Below are 18,885 nucleotides of genomic sequence, written 5' to 3'. Positions count from 1 at the left end.
CTAATATCCCTCCTCTTCAAAGGGGGCGGAGGAGGCGGCATGTCAACATGTATTTCTGTTGGGATTGTGTGAATGTGGGGGTTCTAGTAATCAGCCAATCAAACGTGCGTTTGAAGGGGGGGAAATGGACCAGCACATTCAGCAAGTGAAATGTAATGGTAAATGTAAGTCTGAACATAATGTAGGGTCAATTCTATCCTTACAACTTATGGGAAGACAATCTAAATTACCTATATAACTGAACTCATTATATAATGCAAATAAGGTTGCTTAAAAGTTGGTGGGGACAATTTGAGAATCCCTAAAAGTTGGTTATGTCCCTAGTACCATCCCTATGCAAACCTACGCACTTGAATTCTATAAATGTTTGCGAACCTGTTAAACATCGCATCTTAGCACAACCAGCTCCAAATCACCTCAAATAACCTCATGCCTATTTTATACTTATTTAGATTTTATACTTTATTCTTACAAGCCACTTTCGAGATTTTTTTTTACTTGTCCTGCACTTTAAAGGGAGATGCTCCACAATTTCATTGTACAAACGTATAATGACAATAAAGGGCTATTCGGTTCTAAATCAAGTCAGAAATCTTGGCATAATTATTGACACAGACCTAAAATTTGATAGCCATCTAAAGTCTGTCACTAAATCTGCTTCCTATAGGGGGTCCGGATGAGAAGGCGTGAAGCGGACTTTTGGATATATTGTAGTTTATTGAGTTGAGATGGAGAACCCAAAAGAATGCTGTTACAGTAGTCAAGTCTGGAAATGATGAAGGCATGGATGAGCGTTTCACGAAGACTGTCGATGTTCTTGAGGTGGAAAAAGGCAGTTCTGGTGATGTGGTTGATGTGCTGGCCGAATCTTAGTTTATCGTGTGACATAATTTCCCGAACGCAACAGAAGACTATCCACAGCGAGCACAGCAGCGGCAACAAAACAAAAGAATGGATGAAACAAAACCTGTGGCTCAGTGTCTGTTAACGGGGTCCCCAGGGTAAAACAGACTAATTAAAAATAGTCCGAGGACATAATGCACCGTGAAACTGCTACAGCAGCATATAGACATGTTGTTCTATCAAACAGAACAGTTCTTTTGGCTTAAAGTACAGCATTTTATTGGGTGCAAGAGTAGACACTGCTTTTTCAGCCTTGTGTGTTTTTCACCATATACATTGGATAGTTGTGAAAAAGAACAGCACCTGAAAAATTATTTGGTTCTTTATGTCATTTCATATCATTATGTATTTCAGTGTGTGCGCTTATGTATTTCTAAATTAGTCTTCCGAGAAAATGTTTTATCGCACAGTGTGCAGGCAAAAGGCTTCTCTCCAGTGTGGTTTCTTAAGTGTGATGATAAATTTCCCTTCCGACTGAATCTTTTATCACAAACTGTGCATGCAAAAGGCCTTTCTCCAGTGTGGTTTCTTGTGTGCGATATTAAATGTCCCTTCTGACTGAATCGTTTACCACAAAACGTGCACACAAAAGGCTTCTCTCCAGTGTGTGTGCCTGTGTGTTTGTTTAAAACTCCCTTATGGGTGAATCTTTTACCACAAAGTGTGCAGGCAAATGGCTTCTCTCCACTGTGTGTTCTCGTGTGACTGTTTAATTTTGACTTTGTGAAGTATTTTTTATCACAAAGTGTGCAGGCAAAAGGCTTCTCTCCAGTGTGTGTTCTTGTGTGAATGTTTAAACCTCCCTTCTCGGTGAATCTTTTACCACAAAGTGTGCAGGCAAAAGGCTTCTCTCCAGTGTGTGTTCTTGTGTGAATGTTTAAATTTTCCTTCCTGAAGAATTTTTTATCACAATGTATGCAGGTATAAGGCTTTTCTTCAGTGTGTGTGCGTGTGTGTTTCTTTAAAATTCCCTTCTCGGTGAATCTTTTACCGCAAAGTGTGCAGGCAAAAGGCCTTTCTCCAGTGTGGTTTCTTGTGTGCAATACCAATTGTCCCTTCTGAGTGAATCGTTTACCACAACACGTGCAGACAAAAGGCTTCTCCCCGGTGTGTGTACGTATGTGTCTTTTTAAATGATGTTTCGAAGAATAAGTTTTATCACAAAGTGAGCAGGGAAAAGGCTTCTCTCCAGTGTGGTTTCTTGTGTGTAACACTAAATGTTCCTTCTGAGTGAATCGTTTACCACAAAACGTGCAGATAAAAGGCTTCTCTCCAGTGTGTGTGCGCATGTGTGCCTTTAAATTGCATTTCCAAGGAAATATTTTATCACAAAGTGAGCAGAGAAAAGGTTTCCCAACCGCGCATTCTTTTCCGTCTCTTTTCAATGATGACTTGTCTAAGGATTTTGAAGCATTTGGGTCAAAGTCTTTATCCTCCTCATCAGTATTAAAGTCAGAAGAATGTGACGTTATGTCGTCGCTGTCCGAAAGCGGAGCTAAGAGGCCGTCCGGTTGCGATCGTCCCTCTCCTTTTGTTGTCAGGTGCTGAAATGAGCTGTCGCTCGAAGGTTTCGCTGCTCCGCTCTCATCGCTTGGACCTTCGGCTTCTTCACTCTTTACACTGACACCCATTGGGAACTTGATGATTTCAACTTCCTGTTTTTCTTCTTTAATATCAGGGGTCTCTGGCTCCACCTCCTGTTTGATCCACGGCATGTCTGGCTCCTCCTCCTGTTTAACGTGGAGGGGATCATGCTTCTCAGGGTGAAGATCTTCTACAGTGACAACCGTGGGAACCTGGGGGAAGAAAAAAAAAAAAAAAATCACATGTTTTGCTGACGTCGGATATATATAGAGAAAAACACGTAGTCCCCGGGTTACCAGGCTGATGTGATTTCAACTAAGACGCTGGTGTTTCCAGCGGAACTAAAACACAGTCAGCGCGGTCTTCGGGACGCAATGAGGAACAGACCGAGAGTAAATATCATGTTCAAATCATGCCGCTTGATAAAAAAACAACAATAATACCTGACTGCTGCCGACAACCGCCACAAACAACACCCAGTTGGTAGTTGCTACAAACATACGGCCACATGATGATGCTACGGTAGATATCACATTTATATACAACTAGGTGTAAAATGACAGACGACAGCGGCGTTATGACGTGTATAGAGGACTAGATGCGAAATGACAGACATGCCGGCGCAAGTAAACAGCTGCCATCTAAAACAGTAGACAACGGATTTGGTTTCCCCATTTGTATTATTATTCTCATGTTTACCTGTAGAGGAAGCTACTTTACATTCAAAGCAATGCAGGGGGAACGAGGAACCCAAATCCGCTTCCTCACTGGAGTAACGTCACAGACATGTGCAGTTGCAATTGAGAGAGCAGAGAGATAGGACATAACATAGCAATGGATGAAGCGGAGAAAGAGGGAGTGCTACTGTGTGTAATAAAAAAAGAAAGCCCTGGTCTCATTCAAAGCACTAATTAAATGCTGTGATCAGTTTTTTAAAATATATATATATATATATATGAAAGTATTTTCATTTGACTTCAACCAGGAGTGACACAAGAGCCAATAAAAAGTTGTTTAATGTCTGACCGCTTGTGTTGCCTCATGATTCACGAAAAATATGCTTTGCTTTAGAATTTTAATGCATCCCAGGCTTTAATGCGTCGCGATGCATTGCCGAATCGAACCGAATCAAGACCTCTGAATCGAATCGTGGCCCTCCGAATCGTAATCGAATCGAATCGTGGGTGCAATGCCGATGCACACCTCTACCTCATAAAGTCACCAAGTAAGTTAACCTTTATCAATTACGTGGAATATGTACTGTGTGGAACTAAGAAACCTGGTAGTATATACGGAGTGATTATTTCTGCCGTAACCGGTCCTTCGCCTCCAAGCGTTATTTAGCCGTAAACACGTCACGGCAAAATAACCAATTACCACCAGGCCAATAATATACCGATTGACTAATCAGAGCAGTTTACGGCAAAAGAAAAATAACGCTTTGCGAGTTGCCGGTCACGGTAATAATAACCACTGCCTAGTCTATTGAATCCTAGCAGCTAATAGGGGCACAAAAAAAAAAAAAAAAAAAAAACGATTAAAATTTACTCACCAGTAATAAAATGTCGGCTGCAAACGTAAATGTGCTTGGATTTAGTTTCCCACAGGCGAGAATAGTCCACGGAACAGCCTTCTTTTACTGTTCCTCGATTAAGTGCTTTCAGCCATTTGTTTCTCCTTTTCTTCTCACGGGGAAGAATGAAGAACTTCAAATGCGGCTCCGAACTCTTCCTTGTGTGACAACCCGCTACACAGCAACTTTTGGTCATTCCGACAGAAAAAAGATCGCAAATAAGACGAAAGTTCAACGCGTTTGTATTACAATGCACGACAGAGCAACTGCTTGTGACTTGTCTTTTGCCCCTATTTCAATATGGCGACGTTTTGTTGTGGCTGGTGACGTCATTAATGCCAGGATGTCCGACTGCCTCTATCGCCCAGCACTAATGAAAAGTACAACAACTCATGTCTTGATCTTACCTCCATTTTGTTTTCCAGTTGTTCGTCGTGACCTGGATTTCCTCTCCTCATTTTCCACGTTCTACTCCTTGACTTGATGTTTGAGATTGAGTTGGCCTTCAGTCAGCAATAATTATTTGTCGCATCTTCTAGACAAATCGAGAAGCGTCTTGTACAATGCAATGTAATCACTCTCATGTTAACCGAATCGACTTTTTCTTAAAAGAAACTTTACAGATCCGAAGTGGCGTTAAGACAAAGCAATCGGAATGCGTTAGCGTGTTTTAGCTAGCAAGCTAATCTAAACTAAGTTTGGTAAGTCTGCGAAGCTTCAACATACAGCCAATCGACTTACACTATGCTTTAAAATAAGACTTTTAAGTTCATTAAATTCTTATTTCGGTACTTAGCCAATGAAAATGCTTTGATGGAGGATGTTCGGTTTGGAGAAGGGAACACGAAAGAACAGCAAGCCCCGGATGGGTACACAGAGGCTGCGTCAATGTGAACCGGAAGTAGAAACGTTCAAGTGCTGAAACTTCAGCGTAATCACGTCACTGGAGTCCAAAAATATCCAATAAATATGATCAACTTGTACTCATCACTGTAAATAACTCAATTTGAAGGCTTAAATTTGATCGAGCGTTTGGAAGTTCCATCATGACTTCACATCTCTGGAGTCAGAAAATATTCAATAAATATGATCAACATATCCGAATTCTAGTCATCACTATCAATTTGAAGGCTCAGAATTTAAATATTTCGTTAATGTATACACCGATTGTATCTAATATACTGTACTGCTTCCGCTGCACTTCTTCCATCAAGGAACATTACAATGAACGCGCTTCATTTTTAAACACTGAAGCTTCTCAGGCTCATTTAATTTAGCTTGTTTTCCTCTCCGCTAACCATTCCTAAAGTATGAAAGACAAAGAGTGCAAGGCAGAACTACATCGAGGCGAAGAGACGGAACGGCCAGGAGAGGTCGCTGTTGGCAAGACGCCTAGACTCAAAGCAGGCTGTTTCACATGACTTTAATAATTGAAATACATATTATAATTGCTTCTATATTTTAAAAATGATTAACTTTTTCTTTTTTTTTAAATTCTATGCCATAAATGAATTGATAACTGAAAAATACAATGTTATCAAAAACGTAATTAACGAAATGAAAATACAAACGGATATATGTCCCCAAGTGACTTTTTTGTCTAAAGTTGATTTTTATAAAGAACAGAGAAAAAAAGTTAAAAATAGCTTACAGTAGAAGTCAACAAGTGATGAACAATAATATTTTATTTTTAGAATTACTTGACCTTTTAATTTCTTGCGAACCTGCTAAACAGCGATCATGCTTAAACACACCTGCTTTTATTGCCTGTACTACTGCAGTACCTCATAAAATAAGTGGCGGAAAACACTCAGGTGACTTGAAGCTCCGCTCTGAGACCCCCAATTTGGCCAAATTTCAAAACTCTCCGATATGCATGTGTGATACATCATTGGAAAGCTTAAAATCTCAACTTTCTGGGGGGAAGAAAATTTTGAACCGGAGGGCATTTTAAAAAAAATAAAATTTTTTGGAACAGCAAAACCCTATATGGAGGTGAGAGCACACGAGAGCAGAATTACAGACGCCATGACTTTAACGAGATATTATTGCGTACTTACCTTGTTTCGATCCAAAAATTCCATGTAGCATGTATCAATGAGTGTCAAGACACAGCTGTGAATGGCCACAGCCAGAGTTTTTTATTCTTATTTTATGGGTGAAACATGGTGATATAACAAGAGTCACGATGCAGAAATGACAGACATCAAAGAGTGGTTGAGATTTTCTTTTTCATATAGTTACCCTTTTAAACGTTATTTTTCAATTCTTTTTTGTTTGGATCGATTATTTATCATCTAACATATCGGGGGAAATGCGACAGTAACAAAAAAAATACAATTAAGCGATAGTTATGAAGTAGATATACGTGACTTTTTTACAGACGCCAAATTTTTAATTGTGACGTAATTCGTTTAAAAGTTTAAAATATGCGAGTGAATAATTTTTTAAAGTTGTTTTTATTTTTTAAACTAAAATATAGACATCAAGTAATGATTCTAAGCTAAAAATGACAGACCTTTTGAATAATAAATTACTTACTAAAAGGGATTCATGTGCAAGAATTTAATACACTTTACAACAACATAACTTCCAGTTTAACCAGCTGTGCAGTATAATTGGCTGTGACTGCGAGACTTTAATTGGGAGGGGTGGAATAGTGAATAGAAATCAACACTGTCATCAACACTTACTGGCTGTGACTCAGTCTTTCCCTGTTTTTCCTTCAACTGCTATATCAAAACTTCCTTTATTTGTTGTTCATCTAAGAACAAACAACATCAGATGCTCACTGAGCCACTATCAGCACATTTTTTTCAAAAATATTACGTCATTATTATCCATATTTGACAACTCAAGTATCTGATAATGTTATGGAACAATAACATTGTAATTGTGTTTATAATTGTTGGATTTTATACCTGAATATCCTTGCAAACTGTATTCTTACCTTTTTTGCTCTTCACCCAGCTGATGAGGGATCCACTTCCTTCAGAAGCCTCATTCAGCTTTTTTTTTTAAATCCCTCAACATCCTTTCCTTCTAAGGCATGTCTACAAAATGAAATATAAATCTAAAATTTTAAAATTCATATTCCCTAGTAGCTTTTATTTTTTTAAGCTTTCTTGATTTCTTTCTCTCAATAACATTGTGGAGAGAGAGAGAGAGAGAGAGAGAGAGAGAGAGAGAGAGAGAGAGAGAGAGAGAGAGAGAGAGAAAAAACTGAAGGATCCGTCATTTTGACAGGTTGCAATTCACACCCCAGACCACAGGGTGGCGAGTGAGCATATTAATTAGCTATTGTCTCTCGATGCATGACGTCATTGGCCTTACTCGGAAAAATGTCAAGGCAACTGAGTGTTTGCCTGGCACGGCCAGACTGTTCTCCCTGTATTTTTCAAACACTGAGAGAAAAGTCTGGGACACAGCCTCTCGAGTAGGTACAAAATCAATCGACAAATCAGATTTGTTTATTTGCGTGACGTGTTCTTAACGAGCAATGTCACTCTTGCGCGCCGAAAGTCGTCTCTACAACAACACGGATGGCGAACGGGAAAGCCGAGAATATGTTCCAATCCGCGGTAAATTCAGTTTTAAATGAGCTAAAACACATCGACACGAGTCATTGACAACAGTCTGTCACGCGCTAGCCATGTTGAATAAACTCCGTTCTCCTCGTGTTTACTTCCGCGCGCAAGTCCCTCGTCCTGCCCTCGTCGCTTTGCTAACGGCACGTCTGCCCGTCGCTGATTGGTGCACTACGCTGTGTTTGCCTCTTGTCAAGCTTGTCTGGACAGAATATTAATTAAAAATGAATGAAAACTAAATACTATTAAATATGTCATTATTATCATTTTTAAAATGTGACGGGTAAAAATAGATTATGACCGGATTTTGTATGACACTTTCAGTCAAAATGACAGACAACGAAAAAGTCTAGCGCAACCTCTGGTCTGAACAGTTTTAATGTTTCACAATGAGAGTCTGACATACTCCCATTGTGATCATTCAAAATACCTTTATATTATGACAAAGCAGCGAACAAATAGGGATTATGGGGGAACAGAAGAAAAGAAAAACAAGAGAAGAAAGAAAAACACATACACAAACAACAACAAGAAATACATTGAACATCTAGACTAATTACTAATATGCCGGTGCCATCGTCAGCGAGATGTATTTCCGGTTTACACCTATTGGCCAGTGAAAGAGGGGGACGGGGGTGGGGGTGTCTATAAGCTAAGTGATTGAAAGGGGTAGAGTGTACACAAATCAGTTCTGTGATCTAGAACCCAGTAATCGTGTGAATCTCTTATGAGTGTGAGCCCGTTGGCAACCAACCCTATGCTGCCCCATCGCCAATCCCGGCGCCAGGACCCCCAACCCGAGCATGCCCTACCACATCCAGCAGCACGTGAGCCCCACCGGACGCGCGACAGCCACGCAGACGGGCAGAGAAGATTTAATAGTCAATTGTTTGGAACCTCTCTAGTGCTCAAGCACCCTCCGCCCCCCTCTATGCACGTGCCTGGTCCTCCGAGCCCATGCCGCCTTGACGTGACATTTACGAATATAAACTTTGGATAAGTTAATCGAAACAACCATGTCATTTCAGACACGGAACTGCAAGAATGATCCGCATTTTAATTTGTTGTTGTTTTTTTTAGTTCTTTGTCAATACTGCATTCCCAAACCCGGAAACGTGACATTATTGCCCGACCCCAACAGAAGACTATCCACAGCGAGCTCAACAGCGGCGACGAAACAAATGAAAGAATAAAACTATCGGTTGCTCAGGCAAAAGGCTTCTCCCCACTATGTGCTCTTGCGTGTCTGTTTAAACCTTTCTTCTCGGTGAAACTTTTACCACAAAGTGTGCAGGAAAAAGGCTTTTCTCCAGTGTGTGCACGATTATGATTTTCTAAATTACTCTTATAATGAAAACTTTTATCGCATATTGTGCAGGCAAAAGGCCTTTCTCCAGTGTGTGTATGTCTGTGTCTTTTTAAGCCTCCCTTACTGATGTATCGTTTACCACATGTGCAGACAAAAGGCTTTTCTCCAGTGTGTATTCTTGTATGAATGTTTAAATTTGCCTCCGTGAAGAATTTTTTATCACAAAATGTGCAGGCATAAGGCTTCTCTCGAGCGTGCTTTCTTGTGTGTTTGTTTAAACTTGTCTTCTCGATGAATCTTTTATCACAAAGTGAGCAGGCAAAAGGCTTTTCGCCAGTGTGTGTCCGCTTATGTATTTCTAAATCAGCCTTCCGATGAAATCCTTTATCGCAAATTGTGCAAGTGAAAGGCTTCTCTCCAGTGTGTAAGCGTGTGTGTTTGTTTAAATTTCCCTTACAATTGAATCGTTTACCACAAGATGTGCAGGCAAAAGGCTTTTCTCCAGTGTGTATCAGTTTATGTCTATTTAAATAAGAATTCAGAGGAAATCTTTTATCGCAAAGTGTGCAGGCAAAAGGCTTTTCTCCAGTGTGTGTATGCACGTGTGCTTTTAAGGTACGTTTCGACAAAAGTGTTTTATCACAGAGTGAGCAGCGAAAAGGTTTCTCTACCGCGCATTCTTTTGTGTCTCTTTTCACTGATGACTTGTTTAAAGATTTTGAAGCATTTTGGTCAAAGTCATAATCCTCCTCATCAGTATTACAGTCAGAGGAGTGTGACGTTATGTCGTCGCTGTCCGAAAGCGGAGCTAAGAGGTCGTCCGGTTGCGATTGTCCCTCTCCTTTTGTTGTCACGTGCTGAAATGAGCTGTCACTCGAAGGGTTCGCTGCTCCGCTCTCTTCGCTTGGTCCTTCGTCGTCTTCACTCTTCACGGTGACACCCATTGGAAACTTGCGGATTTCAACTTGCTGTTCTTCTTCTTTAATGTCTGGGGTATCTGGCTCTGCCTCCTGTTTGATGTACGGCATCTTGGACTCCTCTTCCTGTTTAACGTGGAGGGGATCGTGCTTCTCACGGTGAAGATCTACTACAGTGACGTCTGCGGGACACTGGGTGAAGAAAAAAACAAAAAAAACAAAACGTGATTTCTTCAAGTCGGCAATATGGAGAAAAATACAGGTAGTCCCCGGGCATACCCGACTTACGTCATTTTAACTTAACGATTTTTTGGGAATTTTTTTTTTAATTTTTATAATGTTGACTTTTGTGATGCATATTTTTATTTTTGACTTTTGTGATGTATATTTTTATTTTGGCATAGGAAGTGTAGAGCAGGTAGTACTTCTGCACGCAAGACTTGTGAGAGCGCATTTTCACACGAAGAACGCAGGCCTGTTGCAATGACAAATTTTAGTAGGCAATATATTGTCTCATAAATTATTGTTGATATGCAATATTACGAATATGAATGTGTGTGAATGAATTAAAATTAATACGTACTACATTACCACAACAATAATAGTCCTTATGTTAATGGACCCATTTCAAGGAGTAGGGGGGAATTCTAATAGCAGTGTAAAGAGTTTTACTAGTTTTGGTGAGAAGTTGAATAGTTTTTATTTTTTGTTGTTGTTGTTGTTCGCGAACTGCATTTCCACATAAACGAACATCGAGGTAGCATGCGACCGCTATCTCTCGCCATCTCGCCCGTTCTCCCATTCTTCCTATTTGCTTGCCCCTACGTCACAGCTCTCAAGTCTCTTAAAGGGGAAGTTCAGATTTTTTGACATCAGGCTTAATCTTCGAGTTAGGGGGGGGTATTCGTCAGTGGAGTAATTTCGAAAATATTACGTAGCGTTTGTTAGTTATTTATTATTTTTCAGGGCTCCGGAGTGGCTATGCTAATGCAAGTCAATGTGCCCAATTAGCATGCTAATAAAAAGCGATATTCACAGATCTAACACAGTCAAATAAATTGAAAACGCAGCTCAATGTACAAAAATCCCCTGCAGCCAAAAAAAATGTCGCACCAAACTGCCGTAATTTTTTTAATTCTGCGGGACTATAGTTTCATATACGTAATGACACTCCACTAGAGAGCAGTGCTACGGCCACTTGTTTTCACGTCAGTCTGCTCTTCTAAAGGTTCACGAAAGGACGTCAGCATGGTGAAATGTGCTTTTACAACTTGTGGAAACATACAGAAGAAATGGACAAAAGAAAGTGTCCACCGCTTCCCTGTGAAGAACGAGGAACTATATAAACTTTGGTTACTCTCTGCTGGATATGACATTCAAACACCGGTGGAAAAAGGACAAAAATGGCGAATATGCAGCAAGCATTTCGCAACAACCGATATCAGGAAAACATTTTGTGGCTATTATCTCCTGAAACCAAATGCTGTGCCTTCGACTGCCCAAACAGCTTCAAGATCTTCTGATAAACAAGTAAAAAAAAATCATGTATGGAAATATATCGCATATACACTTCCACTAGGTGTTGGTGTACATGCACGCCAAAAGCGAGCTACTTGTAACAAACATCGGACATATTTATGGTTCGTGTTTTTAAATAGGAAACAACGATCAACTTTGATATAACCATCCCAAATGCAGTAAATTATTCCAATTTGGGTTGGGTTCGGTTTACAAATGGTTCGTAATTGGTTTATGTTGTGCCGTTTGTAACTTCGTAGGGGGATCTTTTGCCCTGTCATGTCCTCGCGTGTCCCGAGTGGCTTTCTAAATTCATGTAGATGCTGCTGCTATTTCTGTCTGCGTTCTACTTTCTCTTTATAAAACTCGGACATACGCAAATGTGTTGAAAATAACTTCAAGTATTATTTCTTGAATTACAAGTGGCCCCCTTGAACACTTGATTTAAAAACCTAAAGTTGCGTAATTTGCGGACTATAATCCGCTATGTTTTTCCCTCATTTTAAATCCTGCTGCGTATAGTCCAGTGTTGCTTATTTGTTGGGTGAATTGAAAATGTGTCCAAGCTACAGTTCTGTAACTTATATACTTGCTTTTGGCACTTTCTTTTTTAGGCATCCTATATTATAGTATAATTAGTGTATAAATATTATAATTTAAGTAACTCGAGGCCGGGTCGAGTTTACCCTTTTTTTGGAAATCTAAATATTGTCATTCTACCTATAGTAAGTAGTTTTCTTCGTCCCCCTCCCATTCAGGCATTTATTTAAAATTTTGTCGTTTGCGTAAAAGAACTGTATTTGTAAATATTAATGTAAATGCCTGAAATGACATGAAAAAAAAAACAAAGCGATCAGCTCTCTCTTTTGTATGATAGGCCTTACTAAGCCAAGCATTTGTTCTTACTTTGTCTTTTGTGATAATGAAATATAGGAAAGATCTGCTTTACCACAGTCCACGCCAGTGAAGGATACCACATCAACATCAGGCCAGCTGAGGACAATTCAACAATCATCACGAGTAAGTGATCATCTAGTAATAATTGCCACACGATATTAGGGTTGGGAACCTCTGGGTGCCTCACGATACGATATGATTTGCGATACAAGACTTATGATAAAGATGATCTCACAAAACGGTGATACAACAATTATCGATACATCGGTCAGGAAATGCTTCTCGGATATTCAAAAAATTTTTTATAAATAAACAGAGAAACTGATTGGACCTCTACTAGAGATCCAATCAGTTCGAAGAGGGAGGGATGGCAGTGGATAGTTATTCGCTGCCAGCCAGCTTTCCACTTCAAATGGATTGGACGTATATGGCTGTCAATGAGCTCGATTTGGGGCATTTCACATCATTTCCAGTTTATTTTCAATCACTTCCTTTTAACGGGTCACTTCCTGTTGATTTAGGCTTACTGACCACTCAAAAATGTCCCCAAACAGTTAGGAAGCAACTCCAATGCAACAGGAAGTAACCTGTAAAATGCCCTAAAATGAACAAGAAACGACCTGTAAATGACATGCTCTGGTTTCAGTGCCATTGATGGTGCTCGATGTCCAGTCCACTCAAAATGAATTGCATGTCTAGCGCCGTCAATGGCAGCCATTGAGCGAACATAGACACTCATCTAATAAAAGATTTTCTTTATTTTATATTTTTAAGCAGTGACAACTTTTGAACACTGGCCAGGGCAAGGGTGGATCAGTTGATACAAATCACTGTTGTTTCCAGAGAAGGGTCATCTAACTCTAATCAGAATATTTATTTGAGCATTGAGGTCCTCATTTGGCATTCGCATTCACACTAGCAAGCATCTTAAATATTTGCAAATGCATGGCTACCTTGGCTTTGTCAGAAAATCAAGCAGACGACATTTTTACATATTCCTGTATGTGAATTGAGGTGCAAAGTTACGACACCACCTCGTTTACTCTCTACTTACTTACTTCCTCTATTTTACGCTATAAATCTCTACAGCTTTATGTCCTGATAATTATGTTTTAGTGTTTGTTAACTGCTCAGTATGGTTGTCTAATGTGATCGAATTGTGCGCGTTTTGACAAAATTAGGAAGATAGAAAAAAACAGCTAGAGTCCCAACACAGCTGAAGGTTGATCTCCTCTCCATCTCAGTCACATGGGTGGAGTTCAATCAGGATCATTTCCACCAGCTCTTGGCCACAGAATTCCTCAGGGCACTGACGTACGTAAGTAGAAAACTGCAGCTAAGGGAGTCCTGCATTTGCAAATACAGTGGTACCTCTACAAACGAAGTTAATCCGTTCCAGGACCTTGTTTGTAAGTCGAAATGGTCGTATGTCGAGCAGGATTTTCCCATAGGAATACATTATAATTCCATTAATTTGTTCCACAGCCCAAAAACCTGCACTAAATCCTTAAAAAATACTGCTGGTACTATTACAAATGGCAATTACATATAGCAAAACAAATAAATAATAAATAAAAATTGGATTAATAATATAATAATAATAATAATTCCTGTAATAGTGTAACGAAACGGGTTCTAATAAGGTGGACGTTTTTTTTTCTGTACCTGAAGGCACCGCGGGGCTGACTTGACAAAGAGGGAGGGGAGCGGGTGAGAGTTTACTTTCGCTTTCAATGCTTTCTTGAGAACATCGTCAATTGCGGCAGACAGCAGGCGTTTTGTGTTGAATAAGTTGTGAAAGAAATGATGAAAACGTGGCGAAGTTGACGATTTCTCTGGAGATGTTACCACAATAAGAATTGTCAGCTTAACTTATAAAGACTGGCGAACGATGGTCAGAGGAGGACCGTGGAGATGTATTGTTGAGCCATTTCACCCCACGCTCATATTTTTCTGTCATTTGCGTCTTCATTTAGAAGGTAAGCGTCAACTTTTTCCTTGTTTCACCACCTGTACCAACCTTTTCTGAAACCTGTGTTGATTTGTCACACAAGAAAATCCGCCGTGCATTCGTCTGCGGTGCTGCCGTTGTCGTCGTATTTCGAGCATGTCGTCGGATGTAGAAACGAATGGCGAGTCAAATTTTACGTCGGATGTCGAAAAGTTCGTGTGTCGAAGCGATCGTATGTAGAGGTACCACTGTATTCAAATGCTATTTGCAACTATAAAGAGTGCCCCCCTGCCCCCTTTACACTCAGGCAGCGACCCCTCTGCTTGATTGCTTGTTTGAGTGGTCTATTGTTTGACAAAGCCAAGGTAGTCCTGCATTTGCAAACATTCAGATGCTAATTGTGCCTATCCACCTGAGTTTGGTATAGGTCATCTAATGACTTTCTGGTCTTTCTTTATAGCCAAAAACACAATCCCCCCAAAAACACAACCCCCCTGCACTTCTAGTGTTTTAAATATATATCACTTTTTGGTGGGAGTATATCGATAACCTTTTGGGCTACAGACTATCGCTATATATCATCTTTTCTATATATTGTCACACCTCTAGACACGCATCCTGTTTGTTTAGCCTCTTCAACTATGAGAGATTGATTGACATTCGGAAACACTGAAGGACTAGACCATTTACACACTACTACACTATTTACAACACTAATAGCTCACTTGATTTCTGATTGAATTAGAAGCAATTTTCCAAACATTTATTTTAATGCAGTAGAAAATGTTATCCTCTGCCATTGACATCCCTAGTCCATTACACATACATAATATAAACGCAATTTTTGTTTTGTTTAAAACAAAAGTACACAATGATGATCGACAAGAGCAAATTTTTGACTAAGTTGTTGCCTCATCAGGACACCAGATAGATTAAATCTTTTTGGTGTCCTGTATTTTTTGGCTGAACATGAAAATACTGCATTTTTTTTTCTTCCTCCTGATACTAGGGTTTGCCTTATTCCGTGGTGCGGTTGTGTCTATTACACTGGCGTATTATCATGACATATCTAACAAGATACTTTTTAATTGTGATCTGTTGGTGACCTGGCGGTATACCACAGTGCGATGCTGAAGTACACCCAAAAGAGGCTCCACTTTGTCTATAACTCCATGAAGGCAAGGACAGTGATGTCTGTTATGGACCACAATGAAAATGTCGGGCGCCAGCAACAGAGGAACGCCGATGGTAGGCTTACTCATACGTCATGGACCAAATTGAAATCTGTCAACATTTGTCCCATTACAATTGCACTCCACCTTTCTTATCGTGTACATATCTCTATCAGATTTACTCTATTAGGCACTTTGAAATACAGCTTGGAGTTTCCAAAGCAAACAAAAACATGGGTTGCCCGGAGCTGTTACGAGCCAACAACGCAGACGTTCAGAGAGAATTTGGTGGAGCGGGTCCTGGAAAGACGGCAGGATTCATCATTAAAGCTTGCTGAGCCAGACTTCTATTTCAAGCCTCCAACTACTATTCCACCGAACATTGCAAACATCGAAAGGCCTGACAAAGAAAAAGTTATTTTACAACATGTCAGTGTATTTAAAAAATAAGTAGGCAGACATTTTCCTCTTTTTTTTTTAATAGATATTTTAGAATGTAGACATTTTTGAATGTATGACAATAAAAAAAAACACACACACATATTGTATAATTTGTGAAATGTGAAGGTTTAAAAGATAAAAAGTTTCTGGGTATGGAGGAAATGGTATGAAAAGGCATGTAGGTAAGTTGTACTTAGAAAAATTGCATAGCATCTTCAGCTTCCCTAAAACCATTGTAGTTCTCACTGACAGAAGGGTACTTCTCACGGATGCAGGAGACGACACACGATGGAAGAACATGTCGCTGGCCTCTTCCCAGATGTTCGCCTTTCAACGCCCACTCAAGAACAACCCTATATGCTACCAATCAGAGTTGCCTAAAACAAAACCATAATAGAGAGTGATTCAACAAGAAAGTTCTAAAATCATCATGTTATAGATCAACAGTATATAATAAAAAGTTACAGAACTCTAGATTATTTAGCAATATACATTTTAAATATACCCAACAAATAAGCAGCACTTGACTATAAGCAGCAGGATTCAAAATGAGGGGAAAAAGAAGCGACTTATGGTCCGCAAGTTACGTAACTTCAAGTGCTCAAAGGTGCCCATCACCGGCACTTGTCATACATGAAATGATACTTGATGTTCAACACATTTGTCTATGTCAGGGTTTTATAATGTTTTTCATTTTTGACATATCCCGTGATGATTTAGGCACATTCTCGTAAATAATTGCCATACAGCTACTGCTTTTGATAATGACATCATGCTTTTACACTCACAATGCATTACAGTTGAGATCATATAGCTGCTTACCTGAAGTAGAATGAAGCTTAGAGTTTTATTATGAGACCATTACGAATATTCGCCCAGCGGCATGCAAGAATCAACTTAGCTCATTGATAGTTGTCCATTTGGGCCTGCTGGCCTTGGTTTTTTTCATCCAGTTGATCTTGTCAACGAAGAAAGTTTCTAGAACACCTTTGTTGATAAGCGGTAAAAAGTGTTCGTGTTCACTTATGCATCGAAATGCTTTTTCTTCGTTGTCGCTATGCAGCGATATATTGAGTTCATGAAAACTCGTGTCCAGCTCCAATTGTTGCAATTGTTCATAAATCAATTGCCATTCCCTGCAGCAAAAATATTCGACATCTGTTGGCATTGGGATGCATTTTTTGCAACGACACCACCAGTCTACTGTTGTCCTGACTGGGGTGTCGAAGGCTGCGGCAGCTTCTGCGGGATCTGTGCTTGTCAGTCTTCGATTTTCCTCCATGTCTTTCAGTTGTTGGTCTGTATATTCCAGCTCAAACTGATATGGTGAAATGTTTACAAAACTAACAAAATCTTAATCATCCTGTTCCCTGTCAGAGAAATGCATAGACGGTTCAAACGAAGCCATGTCTTGGTCAGAATAAACTACAGGGAAGTTGCGCCGTTGCCACAAAAAAAAAAAAAAAAAAAAAAAAATGCGTGAAATGTCCCCTTTGACGGGAACGCTCATTTATAACGCTTTATTGAGGTGAAAACATGTTTTCATGGACGCATTACAGCAATGAATTTACGACTGTAAAATAAGTTTTAAATAAATAAATTAGACAAAATACTAGTACTTTATTTTAGTAACAAATCGTGGACTGGGCCACATAATCCATCTTTGAACATAAATGTATTAGTCTACGGGTTTTCACGACCATATCTCAATAACAATCACACAGGTATGACATTTATTAGTTCAAGCAGAGTAAAATAATACATATATTCACGGTACAAGAAAATCGTTTCCATGTCCATCGATTGGTAAGAAAAAGCTGTACGAGTGACATGTGGGCACTCAATAATAAAATAAATAAACAAATAAATCAAATAAACGCTCAATAAAGTGTTATAAATAAGCGTTCCCGTCAGGGGGGGGCATTTCCCGCGGGGCGGCTATTTTTCGGCACAACACCGGCGCTTGTTCTCTGCAAAGCAACTGAATTACTAATGTTGCTCTTCATACTGCAGTTACAGACATGCAATGGTAAGTTTTAATAACTTTATCCTGAAAACATAGCCAACACTACTGATTGCATGCGTCATCGGTGATTCACCTGCGTGCATGTCTTTTTTATTGGTATGCTAATTGGCCACATTGACTGCATTAGCATAGCCACTCCGGAGCCCTGAAAAATAATAAATAACTAACAAACGCTACGTAATATTTTGAAATCTACTCCACTGACGAATTAACCCCCCCTAACTCGAAGATTAAGCCTGATGTCAAAAAATCTGAACTTCCCCTTTAAAAGAAACTTTACAGATCCGAAATGGCGTTAAGCCAAAGCAATCTGAATGCGTTAGCGTGTTTTAGCTAGCAAGCTAATCTAAACTAAGTTAGGTAAGTCTGCGAAGTTTCAACATATAGCCAATCGACTTACACTATGCTTTCAAACCAGACTTTTAAGTCCACTAAATTCTTACTTCGGTACTTACCCAATGAAAATGCTTTGAGGGAGGTTGTTTGGTTTGGAAAAGGGAACACGAAAGAACAGCAAGCCCCGGATGGGTACACAGAGGCTGCGTCAATGTGAACCGGAAGTAGAAACGTTCAAGTGCTGAAACTTCAGCGTAATCACATCACTGGAGTCCAAAAATATCCAATGAATATGATCAACTTCCAGTCATCACTGTGAATAACTCAATTTGAAGGCTCAAATTTGATCGAGCGTTTGGAAGTTCCATCATGACTTCACATCTCTGGAGTCAAGAAAATATTCAATAAATATGATCAACATATCCGAATTCTTGTCATCATTATCAATACCTCAATTTGAAGTCTCGGAATTTAAATATTTCGTTAATATATACACCGACTGTATCTAATATACTGTACTGCTTCCGCTGCACTTCTTCCATCAAGGAACATTACAATGAACTCGCCTTATTTTTAAACCCTGAAGTTTCTCAGGCTCATTTAATTTAGCTTTTTTTCCCCTCCGCTAACCATTCCTAGTGCAAGGCAGAACTACATCGAGGCGACGAGAA

The 18,885-nt window shown here is 39.6% G+C and overlaps 2 protein-coding genes across 3 annotated transcripts; both read right to left on the bottom strand.

Moving 5' to 3' along the window:
- Window positions 1-354: 354 nt before the first annotated feature.
- Window positions 355-4,924, bottom strand: LOC130918810 (gastrula zinc finger protein XlCGF57.1-like). 2 transcript variants are annotated; one of them, XM_057840909.1, is made up of 2 exons: window positions 4,040-4,158; window positions 355-2,699 (listed from the first exon to the last, which is right to left on the bottom strand). In XM_057840909.1, exon 2 carries the CDS (start codon window positions 2,616-2,618, stop codon window positions 1,254-1,256), a length of 1,365 nt encoding a protein of 454 aa, XP_057696892.1. In that variant the 5' UTR covers window positions 2,619-2,699; window positions 4,040-4,158; the 3' UTR covers window positions 355-1,253. The 2 variants fall into 2 exon arrangements, with proteins under 2 accessions (XP_057696892.1, XP_057696884.1); XM_057840901.1 differs by lacking the exon at window positions 4,040-4,158 and adding an exon at window positions 4,468-4,924 and having other exon boundaries at window positions 356-2,699.
- A 2,404-nt stretch (window positions 4,925-7,328) lies between these two features.
- On the bottom strand, window positions 7,329-18,415 carry LOC130918941 (gastrula zinc finger protein xLCGF3.1-like). Its single transcript, XM_057841238.1, has 2 exons — window positions 18,334-18,415; window positions 7,329-10,065 (listed from the first exon to the last, which is right to left on the bottom strand). Exon 2 carries the CDS (start codon window positions 9,982-9,984, stop codon window positions 8,854-8,856), a length of 1,131 nt encoding a protein of 376 aa, XP_057697221.1. The 5' UTR covers window positions 9,985-10,065; window positions 18,334-18,415; the 3' UTR covers window positions 7,329-8,853.
- Window positions 18,416-18,885: the final 470 nt, after the last annotated feature.

Source organism: Corythoichthys intestinalis, chromosome 1 (genome assembly GCF_030265065.1).
Source record: "Corythoichthys intestinalis isolate RoL2023-P3 chromosome 1, ASM3026506v1, whole genome shotgun sequence".
Lineage (NCBI taxonomy): Eukaryota > Metazoa > Chordata > Actinopteri > Syngnathiformes > Syngnathidae > Corythoichthys > Corythoichthys intestinalis.
This window is presented reverse-complemented; position numbering and strand designations above follow the sequence as displayed.